Here is a 27,567-nt window from a genome sequence, read left to right on the forward strand (position 1 = left end):
ACACTTCCGGGTTATAAAGGCTAGCCGCTCACAGCACTTCCAGGCTTGTGTTCCACGCTCGGCATTTCCGGGTTACGCGACTTCTGGTGTAAGACGTGGGCGGTGCGGGCAGGTGGAGGGTGGGGCCACTGTATGCTGTATTTACGTCATAATTAGCCATCTCACTCACTGCTGTACCGCCCAGTAACACGTACAGTGCAGCGTATTTCTCTTCTATACGTCACTCTGCTGTATATATACACATAGCTTCCACTGTCCCTCTTTCCTCCTCATTTGTCCCTCTTTCAGGACTTTGTCCCCCTTTCTATGTAAATATATATATTTCTCTACTAAAAAATGTGTTTAATTGACTTTAAACTTTATTCCCATCCTTTACATCTATTACTAATTTTAAATTGTTACTATGAAGGAAAATGAACCAGGATAGAAAGGACCAGTGTGGTTTGAATTATAAAACAACATATTTTTCTTATGAAATCTTTATGGTATGCGTGACTAGGGGCGTGCCAGGGGTGTGATTAGGGTTGTGACATGGGCGTGGCTTAACTGCCCCTCTTTCTCATCTCAAATGTTGGGAGGTATGTATATCTCATACCATAATGCCCACTAATATATGCTGCATTATACAGGGAGTGTGTGACTGACTGACACCAACTGACATATCACTGCCACACTGCCTACTAATACATTGTACAGGGAGGAGTGCACAGTGTGTTTCTGACTGAAACTAACTGACATATCTCACTGCCTACTAATACATTGTACAGGGAGGAGTGTGCAGTATGTGTCTGACTGACACTAGGAACTAACTGACATATATCTCACTGCCACACTGCCTACTAATACATTGTACAGGGAGGAGTGTGCAGTGTGTCTGACTCACAGTAGGCACTAACTGACATATATATCACTGCCATTGTACAGGGAGCAGTGTGCAGTGTGTGTCTGACTGACACTAACTGACATCTCACTGCCACACTGCCTACTAATACATTGCACATGGAGGAGTATGCAGTGTGTGTCTGACTGACACTAACTGACATATCACTGCCTACTGATAAATTGTACAGGGAGGAGAGAGCAGTGTGTGTCTCACTGACACTAACTGACATATATCTCACTGCCTACTAATACATTGTACACGGAGGCATGTGCAGTGTGTGTCTGACTGACAGTATGCACTAACTGACATATCTCACTGTCATACTGATCACTAATATATTGTACAGGGAGGAGTGTGCAGTGTGTGTCTGACTGCCATAAGGCACTAACTGACATATAGCTCACTGCCATACTGATCACTATAATACATTGTACACGCAGGAGAGTACAGTGTGTGTCTGACTGACAGTATGTACTATACAATAAATAATAATAATATATCTCACTGCCTACTAATATATAGTACAGGGAGTGTGCAGTGTGTCTGACTGACAGTATGCACTAACTGACATATATCTCACTACCATACTCATCACTAATACATTGTACAGGGAGGAGTGTGCAGTGTGTGTCTGACTGATAGTAGGCACTAACTGCCATATAGCTCACTGCCATACTGATCACTAATACATTGTACACGGAGGAGAGTACAGTGTGTGTCTGACTGACAGTATGTACTAACTGACATATCTCACTGCCTACTAATATATAGTACAGGGAGGAGTGTGTAGTGTGTCTGACTGACAGTATGTACTAACTGACATATAGCTCATTGCCACACTGCCCACCAATACATTGTACAGGTGGGACAGATCTCACTGCCATACTGCCAATACAACATACAGAGAGTGTGTGACTGACAGTAGTCACTAACTGACATATATATCACTGCCACACTGCCTACTAATACATTGCACAGGGAGGAGAGTGTAGTGTGTGTCTGACTGACAGTAGGCATTAACTGACAATCACTGCCACACTGCCTAATAATACATTGTACAGGTAGGAGTGTGCAGTGTGTGTCTGACTGACACTAACTGACATATCACTGCCATACTGATCACTAATACATTGTACAGGGAGGAGTGTGCAGTGTGTGTCTGACTGAAAGTAGGCACTAACTGACACATATCTCACTGCCATACTGATCACTAATACATTGTACAGGTAGGAGTGTGCAGTGTGTGTCTGATTGACAGTAGGCACTAACTGACATATATGCCACTGCCATACTGATCACTAATTACATTGTACAGGGAGGAGTGTGCAGTGTGTGTCTGACTGACAGTAGGCACTAACTGACATATATGTCACTGCCACACTGCCTACTAATACATTATACAGGGAGTAGTGTGCAGTGTAAGTCTGACTGCCACTAGGCACTAACTGACATATAGCTCACTGCAACACTTAGAAGAAACAATGGAGCGCTCCTTGGTGTAATAACGTTTTAATATTGGTAGACACGCAACATAAATACACTTACAATGTGTCAGTGGAGTAAGCGCTTATCAGGCCTGCTGGCGTTCCACTCCAAGCTCCTGTGCCTGGCCGGGGCTACGGGAGCGATGTTAACAGCGGGAGTGACAAGCGGTGGGCGGAGCCTGGTGCGCTGGAGCTGTATGACGTCACGACGCGTTTCGGCGTAACCACAGCGCAATTCCACCCATAGCCCGCTACGTGGGTAACACGCAGGAGGGATAGTTATCCAGCCTGGGTGGAGATATTTGGCCACTGTAGCGTTGGCTGCAAGCTAGGGGCAGGTGGAACGCACGAAAACGCGCAGAAGCGACTTCAAAAAACGGCGCTGAGGTGAGCGGACCACCGGCGCAAGCGTGAGGCATAGGGGGCAGATGGAACGCATGTAAATGCGCAGATGCGGCATCACTTCGGCCGCTGAGGAGGGTGGAGCGAGACCGGCGCATGCTCTAAGCACGCAGGAAGCGCCACAGTACTGGCAAAACTTTGCCAGTGCAGTACGTCACGGCAAGCGACACGGCCGAGGAGGGGATGGACAATTAGGGGGGTGGGAACATTGGGTATGTATATAGCTCTGTGCGAAACCGTGTCCCCCAGCTTCTGATGAGTCATTTATGACGAAACATGTAAGGCGGGGAGAGACACGGAAACAAGCAGAGCTACACACGTGGAATCCCCGAGCGGCGTCCGGAACTGTGTGGGAAGTGGAGGTGCACCCCATTCCAATCACAGCAGAGGAACTACAGGTGCCAGCCGGGGCCCAACGAAACGGGGGAGAGCCCGTATAGAAATTACTCTGTGCTGATCCAAAAGAAACAACACTGTGAGTGTATTTTTATGCTTTTACAAATAAATGTCGTTGGTTTTATGCTATGTGAGGCATTTTCTTTGAGGAAAAACCATATGGGAGTTTGGAAACCATACTGCAAGGATAAGGAGTGTCTGGTACACCAGTGGCAGCAACATCAGTTCGGTGCGGTGGGGGACGGCCCGAAGTGTCCCAAGGCGCAGATAGACCTAATTGAAGGTCTTTTTGTCTGGTGAGTGTCTGTTCACCTGGGTGTTGGTGAAGGTGATAGCAAGATTAAAGGGACTCCGAGCTCTGTTTAAAAATAAAATTTGAACTTACCTGGGGCTTTCTCCATCCCAGCCCTGGTCGGGACGTCCCACGCCGGCCTCCTGGCTCTTCTCCCGGCGGCTGTCCGCATAGCGCGGACAGGCCGGGCCCCCGGGCGACACTGGCGAGTGTCGGGGCTTCTTCTTCCTTATACGTCACGAATGACGTCACACGCCGGCCGCCGCGCGTCATGACGGCGGCCGGCGTGACAGCACGGCGCATGCGCGGTTTAATCACGCATGCGCCGTGCTGTCACGCCGGCCGCCGTCATGACGTCATTCGTGACGTATAAGGAAGAAGAAGCCCCGACACTCGCCAGTGTCGCCCGGGGGCCCGGCCTGTCCGCGCTATGCGGACAGCCGCCGGGAGAAGAGCCAGGAGGCCGGCGTGGGACGTCCCGACCAGGGCTGGGATGGAGAAAGCCCCAGGTAAGTTCAAATTTTATTTTTAAACAGAGCTCGGAGTCCCTTTAAAGGTTGTGAATTACAAGATTCCTTGGCAGAAGTGGAATTATCCCATTGGACTATTAATGTTTTATTTGCTAGTTGTAAGAAGCGCCACCTTCTAGGTTTTTTTGTGACGCCTTCGTCAGGACTGAGGAACGCCAGCAGGCCTGATAAGCGCTTACTCCACTGACACACTGTAAGTGTATTTATGTTGCGTGTCTACCAATATTAAAACGTTATTACACCAAAGAGCGCTCCGTTGTTTCTTCTATCTGTTCTCTTAGGATCGCTGGCACCACCCAGCTAAAGGAGCAGCACCTGAAACCCATCCAAGTATCAGGGCAGCGCAGGTCAATTTCTATCTTCTCACTGCAACACTGTCTACCACCACATTGTACAGGAAGGAGAAGTGTATAGTGTGTGTGTTTGAATGACAGTATGCACTAACTGACATTTCACTGCCATACTGCTAATACAAAATACAGGGAGGTGTGTGCAGTGAGTGTCTGACTGACAATAGGCACTAACTGACATATCACTGCCACACTGCCTACTAATACATTATACAAGGAGGAGTGTGAGGGTGTGTGTTTGACTGACAGTATGTACTAACTGACATACAGTTTATTTCACTGTCATACTGCCTACTAATATATAGTACAGGGAGGAGTGTGCAGTGTGTGTGTGACTGCCACTAACTGACATCTCACTGCCTGCAAATAAATTGTCCAGGGAGGAGTTTGCATTGTGTGTCTGACTGACAGTATGTACTAACTGACATATATATCACTGCTACACTGCATACTAATACATACAGGGAGGAGTGTGCAGTGTGTGTCTGACTGACAGTATGCACTAACTGACATATATCACTGCCTACTAATATAAAGTACAGCGAGGAGTGTGCAGTGTGTGTCTTTACAGGAAGTCAGCACCTCACACAACGGGGCCCATATGCAATCCACTTTTTCTCCTGAGTTGTCTCCCAGGTGACATTTTCAAACTTTTCAATAAAATGCCTTTTAACCACTTCACCACTGAGGGGTTTTACCCCTTGACCACCAGAGCAATTTTCACCTTTCAGCACTCCTTCCATTCATTCGCCTATAACTTTATTATTACTTATCACAATGAAATGAACTATATCTTGTTCTTTTCACCACCAATTAGGTTTTCTTGAGGTGGGACATTATGCCAAGAATTATTTTATTCTAAATGTGTTTTAATGGGAAAATAGTAAAAAATGTGGGAAAAAATGTATTATTTTTCAGTTTTCGGCCATTATAGTTTTTAAATAATGCATGCTACTGTAATTAAAACCCACGTATTGTATTTGCCCATGTGTCCCGGTTATAAAACCGTTTAAATTATGTCCCTATCACAATGTTTGGCGCCAATATTTTATTTGGAAATAAAGGTGCATTTTTTTCAGTTTTGCGTCCATCCCTAATTACAAGCCCATAGTTTATAAAGTAACAGTGTTATACCCTCATGATATAAATATTTAAAAAGTTCAGTCCCTAAGGTAACTATATATGTATTTTTTTTAATTGTACATTTTTTGTGTAAAACTAATTTATTTGTGTGTGAAAAATGCTTTAGGGTGTCGTTTTACTATTTGGCCACAAGATGGCAACAGTAACTTTTTGTTTAATGTTATGCCGTATAGCGTGTAGTCTGCTTTCTCCTATATACAGCGAGATATAACATGCCGATGTTATGACGTATAGTGTGTAGTCCGCTTTCTCCTATATGTGATGGAGAATCCTCAGCCTCTGCTGACTGTGAGACGTTTCGGGTCAGTCCACACTAGACCTGGTTGTAGAACGCAATCCGCGGTCCAGGCTCCCGTTTTCAGAAACCAGAACGCAAGCGGATCCGTGCTGCCTTTTTGCAGCATACGTTTTTGATCCGTTTGCGGTTTTTATTTTTAACCCCCCTTTATTATATATATTGGAGTAGCGCCCCCTTTTTTTTACCTTGGTGAGAAGGGAGTAGTTTCACTAGTTTATACGCAGGGTGGGCGCCCTCCTCCTAGGTTGTTTCTAGGGGTAAATGGCGATATCCGGGATTGCTGCTATACTATGGAATATAAGTGAACCATGTAATGAGAGCACATATTAGAAAGTCCTTACCTACAAAGAACATCACAGGACAGCAGGTGTTGTACATTCCAGAACCTCTCCTATTGTGCCAAGAATGTCAGGAGGAAATTCCCTGGTGTCAGGAGACATTGGCCTCAATTTACTAAGATCATGCTGGTGATAAGAAAGGTGACAACCTATCACCACACATTGATCAGTATTTTAGTGTTAATTCACTAAAGAAGCTTGCCTTAGTAGTGATAAGTTTTCAGTGTTGTCTTACCACTCCAGTCCATAAGTTACCACCTCTGTAGTTATTGTCACATGCAGTATATAGGGAGGGGAGGAGCACATGCAGGCAGAATGTAGCTCCACCCCTCCTGCTGCCAGGATAACAGCTAGCCAGTGTAGACAGCCAGGGTAGGAGAGAGGGAGGCTGTGGCTGGATCTGAGTGAATGCGCGTGCACACTTGATACCTCTCTCCCTCTCTGTGTGCCTGCTGTGTGTATTTCTCTCTATACAGAGAGCCCTTCTGCGTAACTAGTAAATATATATGTTACGGCCAAAACCAGAAATCGGCCAATTCTAGAATTGGCCGGCCGTTTCTAGAACTGGCCGATTTGACGTCGGCCAAAGTACAAAATGCTGAGAATTTCTGACATTGGCCGGCCAGTTTGCAAAGTGGCCAAAGTCAGTCGGCCAAAGTCCAAAATGTACAAGTCCCAGAACATGCTGGGTCCTGTCCGGCAGCATGAAAGGCACTCGGAACTTCCTCTCTGCTCTGAAAGATGCACAACAGCATAATAATGTTTAAAGAAAAACATTTCTTTGTTACACCTGATACAAATCCTGCAATAAATCTGCAGTGTGGCTACTTGCAGTCAGGTGACACAGGGAAGAGATCAAATGACCATTTGTGAGGGGGAATTAGACAGGCTAAACTCTCTAAATACATACAGGGTGCATTTCTCTATGTATTTATTCTGTCCTGTGGAAGAATTCAGGTAGACTTTAAGTATCCTTAAACATCCAAGCTCAAGGGCTGACATGCTGCTCCTGTTGTCACTAGTCACTGCCCTGGACCAAGCATACAGTAAGGGAGGACTGGGAATCTTACACTCTTGTTCCATGTCCCTCACTTACTAGGCAACAGCGATAGTCAATTAGATGCAAATAATGCAGTTTAGCACTGGACCATCTTGTAATTCAGCAATGGCAGCCTCTTTGCTAGCAGGTGTGCTGACGAAATAACCTACCCGCCGAGCACCAGCTCTCTGGACACAAGTAGCGCTGTCAGCTGTCTCCATGCAAGATTAGCAGCATCTGCAGGAGTCGGAGTAGAGAGTGACAGCCATGCCTGGCAGCCATTCTGAGCCGTGCAATGTGCCAATCACTTGCGCTGAGATAGGGAAAGCAGCTGCAGCCGGCAGTAATGAAGGGCAGCCCCGGGTCCTGCGGGAGACAGATACAGAGAAGGAGAGCGGTGGAGAGAAGACAGAACAATACTTAGAAGGACGCTGGCAGGAAGAAGATGAAGAGAAAGAAGAAATGCGGCGGGGAAGTCAGCTCCGGTGCTATTTCGGTGAAAGACCGGCAGCAGGAAGGGCATCCATCGGTCCTGAGACGGAAGGCTGCGGGGAGCGGTGATATGCTTGGGGAGCAGCTGGTGGTGCAGAAAGAAGGCGACAGGAAGCGATTAGCTGCTCAGGATTTCGAGACACAGGAGGCGGCGGGGAACTTCGGGACTTGGCCGGCCACATCTAGCCAGAATGCGTTCTGGCCGGCCAAAGTCCGCAAACAACCCTCATTTCGCACCCTGGCCGAATCAGCCGGCCACTTCTAGTTTTGACCGGCCAGAACCCGAAGTGGCCAGACTTCGGGTTCTGGCCGTAACATATATAAAGCAGACGGCTCAGAATGCTTCACTTTACATTGCAGCCTGTAGTAACACTCCACTTAAAGCGGGAGTGTCACCATAAAAATCAAATTTCAACAGCAACTGGTCTGAGTGTATTAAGTGATAAAGATGCCAATCCTGCATTCAAAAAGTTTTCTTCGGTTATGATTTGGAGTTATCACTTATTTTAGGAGCACTGGCCCTTTAGTAGTCAGTGCCAAACAGTTGCATGCTGGGGGTTTCTTTTTATCTATAATATATTCCTCCTCTTCCATTTATTTTCCTGCCTAGCTGCTTATCTGAAACACGATCCCCTGCTCACTTGTGTTTACAAGCAAGGCTGAGGTGACTCAGCGATTGGAGGCGAAAAGAAAAAAAAAAAGTAAAGGGCAGAGATGACATCAAGATTTAGCCTAAACTGTGGGCAAAATACATGGTTCCCATCAGGAACAGAATTCTCTTAATTTACTATATAAAATTCACTGAAATCAAAAGCGGACAGTATAATACATGTGTTATGTAAGTAGATCAAGTATTTATCTACTTATATATGTGTTTTTTTCCCCTGGCATAGTATGGCTAATCCTACTGCTTTAACCTTCCTGGCGGTAAGCCCGAGCTGAGCTCGGGCTATGCCGCGCAGGAAGATATCTCAGCCCCTGGTGGGGCGATTTCCTCCATTCAAAATGCTGTACGCGCAGCTAGCACTTTGCTAGCCGCGCGTACAGCTTGATCGCCGCCGCTCTGCGGCGATCGCCCGTACGCAGCGGCGCAAGAGGGCCCCAGTTCCGGGCAGCGCTATGGGCTGGATCGGAGGTGTCTGACGTCAAGACGTCGGCTGACGTCCATGACGTCATTCCGATCGTCGCCATGGCGACAGGAGAAGCCAAACAGGGGAGCGCGTTATATATGCGTTCCCCTGTTTGCTATTGATGCTGGCGACGATCGCACTAGAGGGACACATGCGCCCTCTAGTGGTGTTTCATGTAGCTACCACTCTGGTAGCTTTACATGAAACACAAAAAAAAAAAAATTAAAAAAAAAAAAAGATTTTTGCCAACTTGGCAAAAAAAATTAACCGCCAGGAGGGTTAACACCAGCTCAGGCCAAGTGATAACTCCTCACACACATTACACTTGCATTCCTCTCTGTGAATTAACAGCCTGTCTTTAACTTCAGAATTCTGTAGTTATTTTAAAGAGAGTCTGAAGCTAATTTAAAAACTTGTTTTTACCTGTTATTTAGCTTAAAGTGAACCTTAAGCCAGAAAAAAAATGAGTTTTACTCACCTGGGGCTTCTACCAGCCCCCTGCAGCAATCCTGTGCCCTCGCAGCCACTCACTAATCCTCTGGTCCCCCGCTGCCAGCTAGTTTCGTTTTTGCCGACAGGCCCGTCAGGACTGGCCACGCGTATCTTTTTCCGAATTCCCGACTGTAATTAGCGCTATTGCGGACCGCAACGCGTACAAAAATACGCAATGCCGCATTACCTACGCGTAGATATGCGGCAACGCGTATTTTTGTATGCGATGCGGTCCACAATAGCGCTAATTACATTCGGGAATGCGGAAAAAGATACGCGTGGCCAGTCCTGACGGGCCTGTCGGCAAAAACGAAACTAGCTGGCAGCGGGGGACCAGAGGATTAGTGAGTGGCTGCGAGGGCACAGGACTGCTGCAGGGGGCTGGTAGAAGCCCCAGGTGAGTAAAACTCATTTTTTTTTTCTGACTTCAGCGGAAGAGCGCTTCCTGGTAGGGGCAGGGCTAACCGCCGCAGCCCTGCCCCAAGCGCGTCTGTCAGCGCGTATCTCCGCCTCTCCCCCGCCCCTCTCAGTCTTCCTTCACTGAGAGGGGCGGGGGAGAGGCGGCGATGCGCCGCTGATAGACGCGACTGGAGGCAGGGCTGCAGCCGTTAGCCCTGCCTCCAGGAGTGACCAAGTCTGCGACCAAGTGTCACAGTGGGGGGTTTGGGGGTGAAGGGACCCCCATTCAGCGGCGCTATAGCGGCAGTTTAGCAGGGGCAAACGTGCCCCTGCTAACTATGAGCTCTGAAGCGAGATTTATTCTCGCTTCAGAGTCTCTTTAAGGATTGAAACGTTAACATTAGAAATCACTCGTTAGCTTAAAGATAGAATTCTTAACTTAAGGTTTGCCTGAGGTAAATTGTTTAGTGAATACTACATGCTTTATCATCATGTAAAAACAGCTCAGAAATGTTATAAAAGACAGGAGATGAGCTTAGTGAATTGTGGCCATTATTCTGACCGGCTACTGATCCTTTCAGTTGAAGGATGGCTTGACTGACTGCCAGGGAGCTCAGTTTGCTTTACTCCCAGTCCCACCTCTTGTCCTATAACATTGTACTCTACCATCGTATAGTTAGATTATACTGTCTGAATCTACTCCTGGGACGACCTCTCAAGATGCAGGTGATGTCAGGAATGCGGGCAGGTCATGTGACTTCTGCCATGGCACAGAAGCCGTGAGCCTCCTGAAGGCCACACTTGACAGAGAAAGCAAAACACTATATATGCTTTACAGTTTATTACACTTGTTTATATTGTGCGCATTATTAGCTTTCACATAGGGTAGTTATATAATTTTATATTAACAAGTCAGGTGTAAAAGTGTGTCGTCATAAAAACCCTCCCATCCCTTGGTGACGCCCTCTAGAGGAACGTCAGAGCACCACTATGCTTCTACACGGTCAACACTTCTTCACGCTGCAAGAACAGACATATAACAAAATGGCTAACACTGAAGAACGTTCTTTGCAAGCCTCCGAAACCAGCGAGGTCTCTTCGTCAGGAAGCTTCATAAGTGCTGAATTACAAAACTAACAAGTCTGATCAGACTAGGTCTGAATAAGGGCAGCTGCACGTCTCTGCTTCTGTTCCCCTGCTGGTATAACTTCTGCCAAGGAGGACACCACCCCAAACCAGCAGACGGTCACCAGTCCCCCAGCACATCCTCTTCACACGCTGAAATGTTTCTGCTGGGCACACAGGGATTTCTGGGTGACCAAGGTGTCCAATGTAAGGGAGTCAATATCTGGGGAGCAGATTTGTAACAAGCTGGGTCAGAAGATGGTCACCAGTCCCCCAGCACATCTTCACACGCTGAAATGTTTCTGCTGGACACACAGTGATTTCTCGGTTACCAAGATGTCCAATATATGGGAGCCAATACCTGGGGGCAGATGTGTAACAGGCTGGGTCAGAAGCCAATATCTGGGGGCAGATGTGTAACAGGCTGGGTCAGCAGCCAATACCTGGGGGCAGATGTGTAACAGGCTGGGTCAGCAGCCAATACCTGGGGGCAGAAGTGTAACAGGCCAGATCAGAAGATGGTCACCAGTCCCCCCGCACAACCACAAGCTGAAATGTTTCTGCTGGACACACAGGGATTTCTCTGTGATGGTGGTATCCAATGGAACGGAGCCAATACCTGGAGGCAGATGTGTAACAGAATGAAGATGGTCACCAGTCCCCCAGCATATCCTCTCCACAAGCTGAAATGTTTCTGCTGGATGCACAGGGATTTCTGGGGGACCGAGGTGTCCAATATAAGGGAGCCAATACCTGGGGGCAGATGTAACAGGCTGGGTCAGAAGATGGCCAGCAGTCCCCCAGCACATCCTCTTCACAAACTGAAATGTTTCTGCTGGACACACAGGGATTTCTGGGTGACAGAGGTGTACAATATAAGGGAGCCAATACCTGGAGGCAGATGTGTAACAGGCCGGGTCAGAAGATGGTCACTGGTCCCCCCGCACATCCTCTCCACACGCTGAAATGTTTCTGCTGGACACACAGGGATTCCTCTGTGATGGAGGTATCCAATATAAGGGAGCCAATACCTGGGGGCAGACATGTAACAGGCTGGGTTAGAAGATGGCCAGCAGTCCCCCTGCACATCCTCTCCACAAGCTGAAATGTTTCTGCTGGACACACAGGGATTTCTGGGTGACAGAGGTGTCCAATATAAGGGAGCCAATACCTGGAGGCAGATGTGTAACAGGCTGGGTCAGAAGATGGTCACTGGTCCCCCCGCACATCCTCTCCACACGCTGAAATGTTTCTGCTGGACACACAGGGATTCCTCTGTGATGGAGGTATCCAATATATGGGAGACAATACATGGGGGCAGATGTGTAACAGGCTGGGTCAGAAGATGGTCACCAGTCCCCCAGCACATCCTCTCCACAAGCTGAAATGTTTCTGCTGGATGCACAGGGATTTCTGGGTGACCGAGGTGTTCAATATAAGGGAGCCAATACCTGGGGCAGACATGTAACAGGCTGGGTTAGAAGATGGCCAGCAGTCCCCCTGCACATCCTCTCCACAAGCTGAAGTGTTTCTGCTGGACACACAGGGATTTCTGGGTGACCGAGGTGTCCAATATAAGGGAGCCAATACCTAGGGGCAGATGTGTAACAGGCTGGGACAGCAGACAATACCTGGGGGCAGATGTGTAACAGGCTGGGTCAGAAGATGGCCAGCAGTTCCCCAGCACATCCTCTCCACAAGCTGGAATGTTTCTGCTGGAAGCTGTACCACCATACATGGTCAGGTCCAGGGCAAGCACCATTATCAGCATATAGGAGTAACACCTGATAAAATAAACCCAGATATAATAGAACTTTGGTTATAGTAAACTTGTTTTTTGTCCCCGGGTGTATTCTGTGTCTGGCTATAGTGAAAAGTGGGCAGGCACATGCGTCATATGTCAGTCAGAGTCCCATGAGCTGTGATTGGTGGGCAGGTTGGCTGCTCGCTATCTGCACTTTACTCTAGACCTGCGTGGATTACCTCAAAAGCACCGGCCACTGCATGGGCTAAAGGCCGTCAGCTGCATCTACTGGTGAGCCCTGGGCTGCTGCCTGATTACTGTATTGCATGCAAATCCCCTGCATACTGAGCAATGTGCATTTTGTGGTTTTCATGTTTGCATTTTCAATCAAATAAATGCCATTTAAAATAAAAAAATTGACTCCCAATTACTGACGGAATTAAGATCCATTACTACGGTATGTTCTGATGTACAGAAGATTTCGCTATTATTTCACCAGGGAAATTGTGAACTATATCTCCAGCGGCAGAAATGACACTTGCCCGCTTCACTATGGACATGGTGAAATGAGAATGTCTCTTATTACAGGCCACTGTTAAATAAGATGCCAGCATTGTTATGGAGAAGTGCTGCAGACGTCTCCTAAGCTAGGCTGACACCAAACCACAGTCCGCATAGCTGTTAAGAGAGCGGGCCAGAGAACTCTCCTTCCCAAATGCTCACGCCTTTTCCCTGTACCTCTCCTGCCCGGAAGCACCCATACAAGTGCAGTAAAAGGGCCTCCCACCAGGTAGAGAGGCGGGCATCCACAGTCATGTGACCCTATGTTAGGTACTTAGACATTATTCCTGGAAATGCCAATGTGCATGTGTGTGTGTACGTGTGTGTGCATTGGAGGGGGATGCATATAATCTTAGAAATTCTGCATTTAGACCCCTTACTGCACCCACCACAAGCATGTGTGGCCCTAAGACCCCTTCTTGCCCCCACAACCAGCACATTTGGCCTTATACCTGTATGCCATGCAGAAGATATTTTACAATGTCAGAGTCTATCACAAAGCGGGCATGAAGTAAGAATTGCATTCTCTTATCTGCTTTGAGCGATAAAATTGGGAAACGATAACATTTTATCCAAGAGGGGACCTGTAAGCCAAACCTGTTACAAATATGCCCCCCAGGTTTGAGAAATGTGTCACAATGTCTTCAAGCATCGTGCACTTTTGGTGAGAGTGGTTCCTATAAAGTTTGAGGTTCCTGGCATGGAGTTACGATATAGTGGTTCCCACCTTACTGTGATAGACAAGACCACGCAGCAGACTTCTGTGAGCAGTCAGGTCGTCGGGAGGGTTAATATTGGCTCCTCCTACACACTATTTGGCGTTTGGACTTATTGGTCCTGTAACATCTTCTCGTTGGTAATGAGAACAGGGGGCGGCATGGGGTGCGTTTTCTGGTGACGAAGTAGCTTGGAGTATTGAGTGAAGTCTCTACCACAGCCAGAGCAGAGATAGAGCTCCTCCACTGGGTGGATCTTCCGATGGGCACTCAGCTCTGCTTCGGCCTTGAAACATTTGCCACAGTCATTACAAGAAAACTTTCTCTCTCGGTTGTGCATCAGCTGGTGATTGAAAAGGTCATCCGTTCGGGCAAATGACAAGCCACACTCGGTGCAGTTGTACATCTTCTTCCCGGCATGGACCTTGCCGTGGGTGACCAGACTGGAGCGAGCATTGAAGCGTCTTCCACACTCGGGGCAGCCGTAGGGCTTCTCTCCGGTGTGAGTACGCCGGTGTATGACGAGGGCCGTGTTGTGGCGGTAGTATTTGCCACACTCCACACACGGGAACAGTTTGTTGTCCAGGCCGTGCATGGGCTGGTGTCTATTGTAAGCCTCAATGGTGGCAAACATCTTCTTGCAGTTGGAGCAGTAGGTGGGAGTTGGCACTGTTGAAGGTGTCACATCAGTGTCCAGATCTCCAATCTTCAGGTCTCGGGACCCCAGGAAATTTTTGTTCTGTTCTATGTATGAACCACTAAGATTGGAGAGCCCATACTGCAGCTGTGGTCTCAGTGCCTGGACATTGGTGTCCATGAAACTCCTGTTCCTGTTCCACCAGGATTCCACCGTAGTGTCACTGATGGGCGTGTACTGGGTTGCTGTGGGATTGGCAGATGGGAAAACACCACCAGGCACGTAACTTCCTCTGGCAGAGGACAATTGTTGCTCCTTAGGGTACTCCATGGACTTCGGTGGTGGTTCGACCATCTTGGTGAGATCAGAGTGATTTTGGGCAGATAAACCTGTGGAGAACAAGTCACTGATTATTACTCTGAAGTTGAAAGCTAAATTGGGGTTAGAGTAAAATAAAGATGACTGCACTCCTCCCTATAGGCCCCTGATTGCTGTGTTATACAGAACTAGTCAGAGAAGTCACACACCTGCTGTCATACTCACCTCTCCACCGTGACCTTGCCTAGATGTCTATGTTCCCTTGTACGCATGTCACCGACTAGTGGCCCTCTTTTATAGACTCTTGTCTATAAGAGGCACCCTCTCCAAGCACCCGCTGTTGACAGCTATGTCAGCTTACATTGGTGCTCCTGAGTCAGAGCTGTGCCTGGTCTATCCCTTAGCAAAGAAATGAGCAGCGCTACTTAAAAACAGGCAAGTGCCTACCTGCAAGAGAGTGTAAGCCCCACTTATGGGATAAAATACACACCGAGCATACACATGACCTGTCTACCACTGGAGGACGCCGGTTTCCTGTAACAGCTTGCATGCAACTTGTTAAAGGAAAGGTTCAGGGAGGGTGGGCAAAAAATAAAAATCAAATTCCACTTACCTGGGGCTTCCTCCAGCCCGTGGCAGGCAGGAGGTGCCCTCGCCGCCGCTCCGCAGGCTCCCGGTGGTCTCCGGTGGCGCGCCCGACCTGGCCAGGCCGGCTGCCAGGTCGGGCTCTACTGCGCTCCAAGGCCCGGAACTTCTGCGTCCCACGCCGGCGTCCCACATCATCGGACGTCCTCCGGGCTCTACTGCGCATGCGCAGTAGTTCTGCGCATGCGCAGTAGAGCCCGGAGGACGTCCGATGACGTCAGAGCGCCGGCGTGGGACGCAGAAGTTCCGGGCCTTGGAGCGCAGAAGAGCCCGACCTGGCAGCCGGCCTGGCCAGGTCGGGCGCGCCACCGGAGACCACCGGGAGCCTGCGGAGCGGCGGCGAGGGCACCTCCTGCCTGCCACGGGCTGGAGGAAGCCCCAGGTAAGTGGAATTTGATTTTTATTTTTTACCCACCCTCCCTGAACCTTCCCTTTAAGTACTCGTCCCTCCCACTGCGAAGAAGTCATCCCCCTATGGGAGGGGACCTAACACTAACTAAATCCTAACCTATGTATATGCATAGCCTGGGTGCGGCTAACCAAGTAAAATTGAAAATTGCGCAAAAGGTGGATCAGCGCATCACCCAGGGCTGTGGAGTTGGAGTCGGAGTCGGGGAAATTTTGGGCACCTGGAGTCGGAGTTGGAGTCGTTGATTTCATAAACTGAGGAGTCGGAGTCAGGAGTCGGAGTCGGTTGATTTTTGTACAGAATCCACATCCCTGTTAAGTATTAGACTAAGGAGTCGGAGTCTGAGCCATTTTGGGTACCCGGAGTCGGAGTCGTGATTTCATAAACTGAGGAGTCGGAGTTGGAGTCGGAAGATTTTTGTACAGACTCCACAGCCCTGGCATCACCAGGCCGCCTCCAAATGGCCTACAATCAGAGGTGCGCTGAGCCCCCCCAGAAACTACAAACGCACCTTGAACCCAAACAGAAGCTCTGCATATACACCAAAAGCATGGCTGTTAAGTGGGAGCAGCTGACCAAAAATGAATTAAATTAGTACATAGCAAAGAAATGAGCAGCGCTACTTAAAAACAGATAAGTGCCTACCTGCAAGAGAGTGCAAGCCCCACCCGAGGGATAAAATACACACCGAGCATACACATAACCTGTCTACCACTGGAGGATGTTGGTTTCCTGTAACAGCTTGCATGCAACTTGTTAAGTACCCGGTTTGGGTTCAAGGTGCGTTTGCAGTTTCTGGGGGGGCTCAGCGCACCTCTGATTGGAGGCCATTCGGAGGCGGCCTGGTGATGCGCTGATCCACCTTTTGCGCAACAGTCTATCCCTTGGTTAATACCTCCACTTCTGACCTGGCTTACCTAACTGCTCTTGATCTGCTCTACTGGTTTGACCTCGGTCTATTGCTTGGATTGCCTGCTTCGGCTCATCACTGTTTTTGAACAAACTCGGCCCGCATGACCTCTGGATTGTGCTCTTGCTTCTGGAAATTCTCTTCCTGTCCTGACTTTGGCCTGCTGACTGAATATGCTGCTCTGCTGTCTTCTGCTAGTGCCTGGACTAGGGTTATCGCAGTATACCGGTAAGAAGATATACCGCGGTTCAATGTGCATGGTAATCATACCATGCAGATTCTTGAAGTACCGTTTTATTTAATGCTTTCGCCGCCTTCCGCATCATCCCCGCAACCGCTCCGCTATTGCCCTGCTCTCCGTCTCTCCCCATTAGAAGAGCAGGCTCCCAAAGCTTGCTGACTGGTGCCGGATGGTGACGCGCAGGACAAGATGTGATGCCGCGGCTGGAGCGCATATGCAGAGAGCTCCTGGCCGCGGCTGGAACGCATATGCAGAGCACTCCTGGCCAGAGGCGTTTCTGAGCAGCATTTAGTGCTCAGGGCGACATCGCCGTGTTCTTATATAATTAGCAGGGTGTTCCGTTGCGTTGGGACGTAGCTCACATTACAGCACTGTAGAGCTTCCTGCTCTAAGGATAAGCGCCACCCCTCTCATTCCCAGCTTGTTTGAAAGTGCCGCCAGAATGCAAACCAGCAGCGGTGAGTTTATCAGCTGCAGAGACTCTAATGGCCCATACACACGGGCTACAACGGTCGCCGCAACCACGTGGCACGCGCGTGTTGTGGCGACAGGTCGCCCGTGTGTATGACGCGCGCGCCCCGAACCGTCGCCCGTCGGAGCTGTTGCCAGGCGATTGGCGCGGTCAATCTCCTGCTACAGCTGTCGCCGCAACTGTCGCTAGTCCGCCGTGTGTATGCGAACTAGCGACAGCAACACACTTACCATCGACGGAGCTTCCGGCGTGGGGAGGAACTTTCGGCGACAGCTTCCACCGCAACTCTGTCCCTCTGTGCGCCGTGTATACGGCTGCAGCACAGAGGGACCTGTTTTTTTTTTGCGACTGGCAACATGTGCCTCGTGTGTATGAGGCTTTAGATAACAGAGCTGCACAGGAGGTGGGGGAGAGATGAGCTGTTTCTTGGTGGTGTTCCCGTGACAGAATCAGAGACACTGAAGCAGGTTGGAAGGTCTGCACTATATTTACATAAGCAAGCTAACCTGCCGCTGGAAGTTCCTGTGTCTGGCTGCCCTGTTATTGTCCTGCTTTGCTTTTCTACATCCCATATGCTCCTCTCACCCTCCCTCCTTCTTGTACCCACCTTCCCAGTGCTTTAACCCCTTCCCTGCTGAACTGGACCACCTGTGGTGAGACACATCCCTCTCACTCATTCATTCTCCTCTGACTCACACATTTTTCAGCATCTGTCCCTCCTACATTCCTCTATCTGCCTTACCCCCCCCCCCCCTTTTCCTCTACCTCCTCTATTTCCTGACACTCCTCCACTTTCTTGCATCTCTCTCTGCTATCTCTTATGCTGGGTACACACGTTGCGATTTCCCACTTGATCGGCGGGATCGATCCTGGTCGATCGATTATTTCCATGTTCAATCGGGTTTCGATCGATACAGCCGCCGATTTTGCATACTTAACATGAGTAAATGGACGGCTGTATCAATCGAGACCCGATCGAACATGTCGGAAATAATCGATCGACCAGAAATGGCAACGTGTGTACCCAGCATTACTGTCCCTATGTGCCTTCTCTCACAGACTGCTGTGTATTTCCCTTCCTTCTCTCTCACTTTCCTCTCTCTGACCTGTATTAAGATTATGATGTATTTATATTACAATGCTTCAGTAAAGATTTTATAACATTTATAGTTATGTCACTGATTGCCCTCAGAGGAGTTCACAATCTAATCCTGCCATGTCTAATCTAATGTCGTACCATATTATTATTCTGCATTCCTATAGCACTGACATCTTCTGCAGCACATTACAGAGTACAGAGTTATGTCACTGACTGTCCTCAGAGGAGTTCACAATCTAATCCTACCATAGTCATAGCCTAATGTCCTACCATATTATTATTATTATGTATTTATATAGCACTGACATCTCCTGCAGCACATTACAGAGTACAGAGTTATGTCACTGACTGTCCTCAAAGGAGCTCACAATCTAATTCTACCATAGTCTAATCTAATGTCCTACCATATTATTATTCTGTATTCCGATAGCACTGACATCTCCTGCAGCACATTACAGAGTACATAGTCATGTCACTGACTGCCCTCAGAGGAGTTCACAATCTAATCCTACCATGTCTAATCTAATGTCCTACCATATTATTATTCTGTATTCCTATAGCACTGACATCTTCTGCAGCACATCAGAGTACAGAGTTATGTCACTGACTGTCCTCATAGGAGCTCACAATCTAATTCTATCATAGTCTAATGCCCACCATATTATTATTCTGTATTCCTATAGCATATCGCTTATTGCTACAGAAAGAATCCAGGTGGATCTACGAGTTAGAGGCCACTGAATATCCTGGCCTTAATGAAACGGTCGGTTTTGCGGCCTTTCTACCTAACTGATGCTTATTACTTTCTTCCTATTGGTCCTGCTGTCCCCTTTCCCTGCCCCCTTCTGCTGCTCTGTTCCTCCACTGCCCCCTGCGTCTGCGGGCTTGCATATGCTCCGAGCTGTCGCCTCCATGGGTTCTCCCCTGTGACATTCGCCGTTTATAGCTAGCATACGTTTGCTCAGTTTTCTTGTTCTTTGAGTGCGCTGTTTTCTCGCACGGTTTGGATCTTGGCACTGTGTTTCACAGTCTCCCTTGACCCAACCTCTCTAGTCGCCGATGTTAGTAAGCTAATATTTTTTGACTCTGAGCTAGGTTACATTTATATATATTTTTTCTGGTTTGCTTGTGTTTGCATGGTTTTGTATTATTTTTTCATATTGGTTTGTTTGTTTATACATATATGGAGAAACTTTTGTGTACTCGTGTGCCGCCGTATGACCTCCTTGCCCCTCGCCCCCACCTTGCCCTTTCACGTATTCTGTCCATCTTACGCACCAGGCCGACCTTTTTGTCTGGCCTGCCTATTGGGCTCTGGTGGGGGCGAGGCTGCTGCTGCGTGTCAGTCGCCGCGTTAGTGCGCATGTGTACGCGTGCGCGTCTGTTGACGCGTACGTAATTACGCATGCGTGCTCGCGCGCGGCTGATGACGCGGCCCTATAAGGAGCCGTCGGCGGCACACATTTCTAGCCACGCCTCCCTTTGAAAAAGCCGGTAGACCCGGCGAAACATGTCAGGGCTGCCGGCGTGGTGCTAGCACCTGACTGCCTTGCTCTGCCACCTGCCCACCCTCCGCATCCACCTTCTGCTGGCCTGAGGCACTCTTTTGGTCTTCACCCGGAAAGGCTATCCAGCTTCCTGCATACATGGGACTTTGCCTTATGGGACTCTGCTTGATCATCACAGCCATTACAGCCTGCTATACCAGCATATTGGACCTGACTTCTCTACTGGATCCATAATCGCTCCCCCAGCCTTGGGCTTCTACACAGGGGGCTGAGCGACCAGACAATCTCCAGGAGCTAACTGGACTCCGCATCGCTGTACCAGGATTGGGTATAGTATGGCTCACGCTTCATGCCATCCCTTTTTGATCTGTGCTTGTTGCTACTTGCATTTCATCTCTTCATGCTGGCTGTGCTGTTTCATCTGAACTATTGATTTGCAGATGCCATATTGGCTTTCTAGCCTCTGCTGGATGCATTGATTCATTTTACTTCTGTCACTTGTACCGGCTTGCTTTCATCATCATTTTTCTATTACCCTCAGTTTTTTGATCAGACACTTGTTTAGGCCTATCCTCGTTTTGGGATCCCCGACCACACTAGGTGGTCGCAGGCAGTGGTGTGTCTGAGGTGTGATTGGTGATCAAGTGTGGCTTTTTGGCAGGTTACATTGGTGCTATTTTAATATGTTTAATTATGATATTAATAAATTTTTGTAAATTTTCACTTATTTTTGGATTTCGTTATTTGTGACATATGCTCCCCGACCCTCCCTTTTTCCTTACATTTACGTTATTCCTATAGCACTGACATCTTCTGCAGCACTTTACACAGTACATAGCCATGTCACTGACTGTCCTCATATGAGCTCACAATCTAATCCTACCATAGTCATAGTAATAGTCTAATGTGTTTGATCTCTCCCCATGTCACCTGTGACCTGACTACCACCACGGCAGATAAGCTCATTTTTAAAGAGATCCTGTTGCATTTCCAGCCACAGATTATGCAGGCTCAGGATAATTGAAATAAGAATTGTGTACTACTGTATACCGTGATAACGTCATACTGTGGTATTTTTTTGGACGGTTAGCATACCATGGATTTTCATACCGTTGCAACCCTAACTTGGACTTCGCCTGACTGAATATCCTACTCTGCTGTCTTCTTCTGCTAGTGCTTGGACTTCGCCTGACTGAATATCTTACTCTGCTGTCTTCTTCTGCTAGTGCTTGGACTTCGCCTGACTGAATATCTTACTCTGCTGTCTTCTTCTGCTAGTGCTTGGACTTCGCCTGACTGCATATCCTGCTCTGCTGTCTTCTTCTGCTAGTGCTTGGACTTCGCCTGACTGCATATCCTACTCTGCTGTCTTCTGCTAGTGCTTGGACTTCGCCTGACTGAATATCCTACTCTGCTGTCTTCTTCTGCTAGTGCTTGGACTTCGCCTGACTGAATATCCTACTCTGCTGTCTTCTTCTGCTAGTGCTTGGACTTCGCCTGACTGAATATCCTACTCTGCTGTCTTCTTCTGCTAGTGCTTGGACTTCGCCTGACTGAATATCCTACTCTGCTGTCTTCTTCTGCTAGTGCTTGGACTTCACCTGACTTAATATCCTACTCTGCTGTCTTCTTCTGCTAGTGCTTGGACTTCGCCTTTAGTTACTTTTTATCTCCGCATCATGGCGCCATCTGTCCTGTTTCTGGGAGCCTATTCAGGCAGCAAAGTCCAACAACCCTTGAGGTCCACTTTGGTGAAGAACAGGTGGCCTCTTACAGACCCCATCCCTTGGTGGAATACTCTTGCCACTGCATTGTACATCACTGATTGCTGTATGAAAAGCAAGTCTTGCTGCCTCTCTGTGGTTAGGGGGCCGCATATTAGAATGTGGAAGTTTTAGAACATCAGAGAGGACAATATTTGACTATGCACACCATTTGCCAAAGATACTACAGGGTGCTCAGACAAGTATTCCGTGTACCACACCACTGGACTCGATCCAACAAAGTACACATATAATGTTGGCACACCAACAAAAAGTTAACGATTGTTTCAATCAAACCTTGCCAACAATAATACAATATTTTGGAACATCTATGCCTCCCTTCCTTTATCAGGGAAATGCTAAAGTGTTGGCAGCATGGAGGCATAGTGGTTAGCGGTCTCGCCTTGCAGCGCTGGGTCCCCGGTTCAAATCCCAGCCAGGGCACTATCTGAACAGAGTTTGTATGTTCTCCTCACATCTGTTTGGGTTTCCTCCGGGCACTCTAGTTTCCTCCCACATCCCAAAAACCTACAGATAAGTTCATTGGCTTCCCCCTAAATTAGCCCTAGACTACGATATATATACTACACGATACATACAGACATATGACTATGGTAGGGAATTAGATTGTGAGCTACTCTGAGGGACAGTTAGTGACAAGACAATATACTCTGTACAGTGCTGCAGAATATGTCAGTGCTATATACGGAAAATACTAAATAATAATAATAACACATGAATCTGGTCCAGTGAAGCACGCACCAACAGGCAACGAGATCACTTCCAGAGCAGTCTTCCAGTCTTCACATTGCCTGTTGGCGAGTTTCCTCTGTTCACCAGATTTGTATTCCAGACCACTTTTGCATTTCCTTAAAGAGACTCCGTAACAAAAATTGCATCCTGTTTTTTTATCATCCTACAAGTTCCAAAAGCTATTCTAATGTGTTCTGGCTTACTGCAGCACGTTCTACTATCACCATCTCTGTAATAAATCAACTTATCTCTCTCTTGTCAGACTTGTCAGCCTGTGTCTGGAAGGCTGCCAAGTTCTTCAGTGTTGTGGTTCTGTGATGCATCTCCCCCCTCCAGCCCCCTCTCTGCACACTGCCTGTGTGATATTTAGATTAGTGCAGCTTCTCTCTGCTCTATTATCTTGTACAAGCTGGATAAATCCTCCTCTGAGCTGGCTGGGCATTCACATGCTGAGGAATTACATACAGGCAGAGCTGTCTGCACTCTGCAGGAAGAAACAGCCTGACACTTCAGTGGAAGATAGCTGCAGGGGGAAAGAAACACACAAATGATCTCTTGAGATTCAAAAGGAAGGGTGTATACAGCCTACTTGTGTATGGATGTATTTTCTATGTGTGGACATACTGTACATCAACCTACTTCCTGTTTTGGTGGCCATTTTGTTTGTTTATAAACAAACTTTTTAAAACTGTTTTTAACCACTTTTAATGCGCTGAGGAGCGGCGAAATTGTGACAGAGGGTAATAGGAGATGTCCCCTAACGCACTGGTATGTTTACTTTTGTGCGATTTTAACAATACAGATTTTCTTTAATAAAGGCACGCATATACAGTACATTACGAAACATTGGATTATTGTTTGCAAGGTTTAAAACCACCGTTATAGAATGGATACAAAAGACAGGCAGCTAAAATTAAAGTAAAACTGCCATGTGCTGCCTGCAGTCATGTGACCACAACGCGTCACAGGTGCTTCTCCATGGTGATTGGGTGGAGGACCGTTCTTACCTGATGTGGAGAAGCTGTGGTGGTCTGTCATCTCTCCCGGCCTTACATCCGCTAATGTGGTGATCCTGCAGGAAGGAAATACAGGTCATGTGACCAAGCTGCCGAAACCACACCTCCATTTACACACTAGTACTACCATATCATGTTCTCCCCAAGACCCATGACTGTGGCCCCTCCCACTGTATATTCCCCTCTCACCGGGCTCTATCTTATCAAGCTCCCTTCCTGGGTGGGCACAGTGTTTGGACAACACACAACCTCTCCCTCGCTTCACTGACCCCTAACCTGCCTCAGCCGACTAATGTGACCACTCCCCTGCCTCTGTAACCCCTCCCCTAAATATTGTGACCACTCCCCTGCTTCAGTAACTCCTCCCCTACTTATTGTGACAACTCCCCTACCTCAGAAAGTCCTCCCCTACTTATTGTAACACCCTCTCACCTCAGCCATCCTCAGACACTGCAACCTCTCCCCTGCCTCAGTAACTCATACCCTGACCACTTTCCCTTGCCTCAGTGGCCCCTCCCCTGCACATAGTAACAACTCTCGTCTCAGTGGCCCCTCCCCTGCACATAGTAACACCTCTCCTGCCTCAGTGGCCCCTCCCCTGCACATAGTAGCACCTATCTTGCCTCAGTGGCCCCTCCCCTGCACATAGTAACACCTCTCTTGCCTCAGTGGTCCCTCCCCTGCACATAGTAACACCTCTCTTGCCTCAGTGGCCCCACCCCTGCACATAGTAACAACTCTCTTGTCTCAATGTCTCCTCCCCAGCACATAGTAACACCTCTCCTGCCTCAGTGGCCCCTCCCCTGCACATAGTAACAACTCTCAATCCCTCCTCCATTGCACATAGTAACACCTCTCCTGCCTCAGTGGCCCCTCCCCTGCACATAGTAACAACTCTCTTATCTCAATGTCTCCTCCCCTGCACATAGTAACACCTCTCCTGCCTCAGTGGCCCCTCCCCAGCACATAGTAACACCTCCCCTGCACATAGTAACACCTCTCTTGCCTCAGTGGCCCATCCCCACTCTCTTGTCTCAATGTCTCCTCCCCTGCACATAGTAACACCTCTCTTGCCTCAATGGTCCCTCCCCTGCACATAGTAACACCTCTCCTGCCTCAGTGGCCCCTCCCCTGCACATAGTAACAACTCTCTTGTCTCAGTGGCCCCTCCCCTGCACATAGTAACACCTTTCTTGCCTCAGTGGTCCCTCCCCTGCACATAGTAACACCTCTCTTGCCTCAGTGGCCCCTCCCCTGCACATAGTAACAACTCTCTTGTCTCAATCTCTACTCCATTGCACATAGTAACACCTCTCCTGCCTCAGTGGCTCCTCTCCTGCACATACGAACACCTCCTCTGTCTCAATGGCCCCTCCCCTGCACATAGTAACAACTCTCTTGTCTCAGTGGCCCCTCCCTAGCACATAGTAACACCTCCCCTGCACATAGTAACACCTCTCTTGCCTCAGTGGCCCCTCCCCACTCTCTTGTCTCAATGTCTCCTCCCCTGCACATAGTAACACCTCCCCTGCCTCAGTGGCCCCTCCCCTGCACATAGTAACACCTATCTTGCCTCAGTGGCCCCTCCCCTGCACATAGTAACACCTATCTTGCCTCAGTGGTCCCTCCCCTGCACATAGTAACAACTCTCTTATCTCAGTGGCCCCACCCCTGCACATAGTAACACCTCTCCTGCCACAGTGGCCCCTCCCCTGCACATAGTAACAACTCTCAATCTCTCCTCCATTGCACATAGTAACACCTCTCCTGCCTCAGTGGCTCCTCCCCTGCACATACGAACACCTCCTCTGTCTCAATGGCCCCTCCCCTGCACATAGTAACAACTCTCTTATCTCAATGTCTCCTCCCCTGCACATAGTAACACCTCTCCTGGCTCAGTGGCCCCTCCCCAGCACATAGTAACACCTCCCCTGCACATAGTAACACCTCTCTTGCCTCAGTGGCCCCCCCACTCTCTTGTCTCAATGTCTCCTCCCCTGCACATAGTAACACCTCTCTTGCCTCAGTGGTCCCTCCCCTGCACATAGTAACAACTCTCTTGCCTCAGTGGCCCCTCCCCTGCACATAGTAACGCCTCTCCTGCCTCAGTGGCCCCTCCCCTGCACATAGTAACAACTCTCTTGTCTCAGTGGTCCCTCCCCTGCACATAGTAACACCTCTCTTGCCTCAGTGGCCCCTCCCCTGCACATAGTAACAACTCTCTTGTCTCAATGGACCCTCCCCACTCTCTTGTCTCAATGTCTCCTCCCCTGCACATAGTAACACCTCTCCTGCCTCAGTGGCCCCTCCCCTGCACATAGTAACAACTCTCTTGTCTCAATGTCTCCTCCCCTGCACATAGTAACACCTCTCCCCTGCACATAGTAACACCTCTCCTGCCTCAGTGGCCCCTCCCCAGCACATAGTAACACCTCCCCTGCACATAGTAACACCTCTCTTGCCTCAGTGGCCCCTCCCCAGCACATAGTAACACCTCCCCTGCACATAGTAACACCTCTCTTGCCTCAGTGGCCCCTCACCTGCACATAGTAACAACTCTCTTGTCTCAATGTCTCCTCCCTTGCACATAGTAACACCTCTCTTGTTGCAGTGGCCCCTCCCCTGCACATAGTAACACCTCCCCTGTCTCAGTGGCCCCTCCCCTGCACATACTAACACCTCCTCTGTCTCAGTGGGCCCTCCCCTGCACACTGTGACCCCTCCCATACATGTCAGTTGGCATGTGGCACTAGGTGGGGGAGGAGCAGCTTAGGGGCGGAGATTTAGTTGGGCTGCAGAGGGGGAAGAAATGGAAACAGTTGTGAACAATTCTCTGCCTTCCCCCCCTCTCAGACTCCTCCCCCTCTTGCAGTGCCGTATCTCCCGTGTGAACCAGGCACTATAGCCCCTCCCCCACCTGAAGGACTCCTCCCCTCCGTCTCCGGGAACCAGGCGCGCCCGCCCGCCCGGCTCTCCTCTCTGCAAGATACCCACCAGCACCTCCGCCGTCCCGGCCTCTCTGTCCCCGGCCCCGCCCCCCGAGGCTGCGTCACTTCCGCTGCTCGCCCGCCTGCGTTCCACGCTGCGCTCCACTGCCGGGACGCGCCGCCTCCTACGCCACGTGACGGCGCTGGGTAGGCGGGGCTGCCGGTGTGTGACGCCCCCTGGCTGATCTCTGCGTGTATAGAGCGTCCTGATACTTGTGCTAGGCTGGGCGGAGCTAGTGTGACACTGTGTGTAACTGTGTATAATACAGAGCTCCCAACTGTCCCTCTTTCAGGACTTTGTCCCTCTTTCTATGTAAATATATATATTTCTCTACTAACAAATATGTTTGTTTGACTCTAAACTTTATTCCCATCCTTTAAATTGATATATTACTAATAGGGTTGCCAGGTCGGCTGATGGAGAAAACCGGACAGGGGGTGGAGTTAGGGGTGGAGTTAGGGGCAGAGTCAGAAGCGCACTTTTATGTAGAGTGGGGCTAAGCAATGGGCTTTTTTTAAAAAAAATTTATAGTATTTATATCGCACTGACATCTTCTGCAGCACATTACAGAGTACATAGCCATGTCACTAACTGTCCTCACCAGTAGTACTGGTCCAGTGCACATAAGAGACAGTTTTTCACCAGTAACTGCACATAAGAGACAGCTTTTCACCAGTAAATGCACATTATAAGAGACACCTTTTCGCCAGTAAATGCACATAATAAGAGACAGCTTTTCACCAGTAAATGCACAAAAGAGACAGCTTTTCACCACTAAATGCACATAATGACAAACAGCCAGTGTTCCCAGTATATGTAGCCAGGGATATATGTGCCCAGTATATGTAGCCAGGGGGTATATATGTCCCAGTATATGTAGGCAGGGGTGTAAATGTCCCAGTATACATAGGCAGGGGTATATATGTCCCAGTATATGTAGCCAGGGGGTATATGTGCCCAGAATAGGTAGCCAGGGGCTATATGTGCCCAGAAT

At 48.8% G+C, this 27,567-nt stretch overlaps 1 protein-coding gene across 1 annotated transcript; it reads right to left on the bottom strand.

The window, feature by feature from the left end:
• Window positions 1–10,494: 10,494 nt before the first annotated feature.
• Window positions 10,495–26,564, bottom strand: LOC137535587 (gastrula zinc finger protein XlCGF7.1-like). Its single transcript, XM_068257439.1, has 3 exons — window positions 26,503–26,564; window positions 23,577–23,641; window positions 10,495–14,840 (listed from the first exon to the last, which is right to left on the bottom strand). The coding sequence occupies exons 2-3, from the start codon at window positions 23,605–23,607 to the stop codon at window positions 13,927–13,929; spliced, it is 945 nt and encodes a 314-aa protein (XP_068113540.1). The 5' UTR covers window positions 23,608–23,641; window positions 26,503–26,564; the 3' UTR covers window positions 10,495–13,926.
• Between the last annotated feature and the right edge of the window lie 1,003 nt (window positions 26,565–27,567).

Source organism: Hyperolius riggenbachi, chromosome 10 (assembly GCF_040937935.1).
Source record: "Hyperolius riggenbachi isolate aHypRig1 chromosome 10, aHypRig1.pri, whole genome shotgun sequence".
NCBI lineage: Eukaryota > Metazoa > Chordata > Amphibia > Anura > Hyperoliidae > Hyperolius > Hyperolius riggenbachi.

Coding starts and splice junctions, on each gene's coding strand:
- LOC137535587 (XM_068257439.1), bottom strand. CDS start 23,607: ATGACAGACCACCACAGCTTCTCCACATCAG. Junction 14,841..23,576: donor CCACAGCTTCTCCACATCAG/GTAAGAACGGTC, acceptor TGTTCTCCACAG/GTTTATCTGCCCAAAATCAC.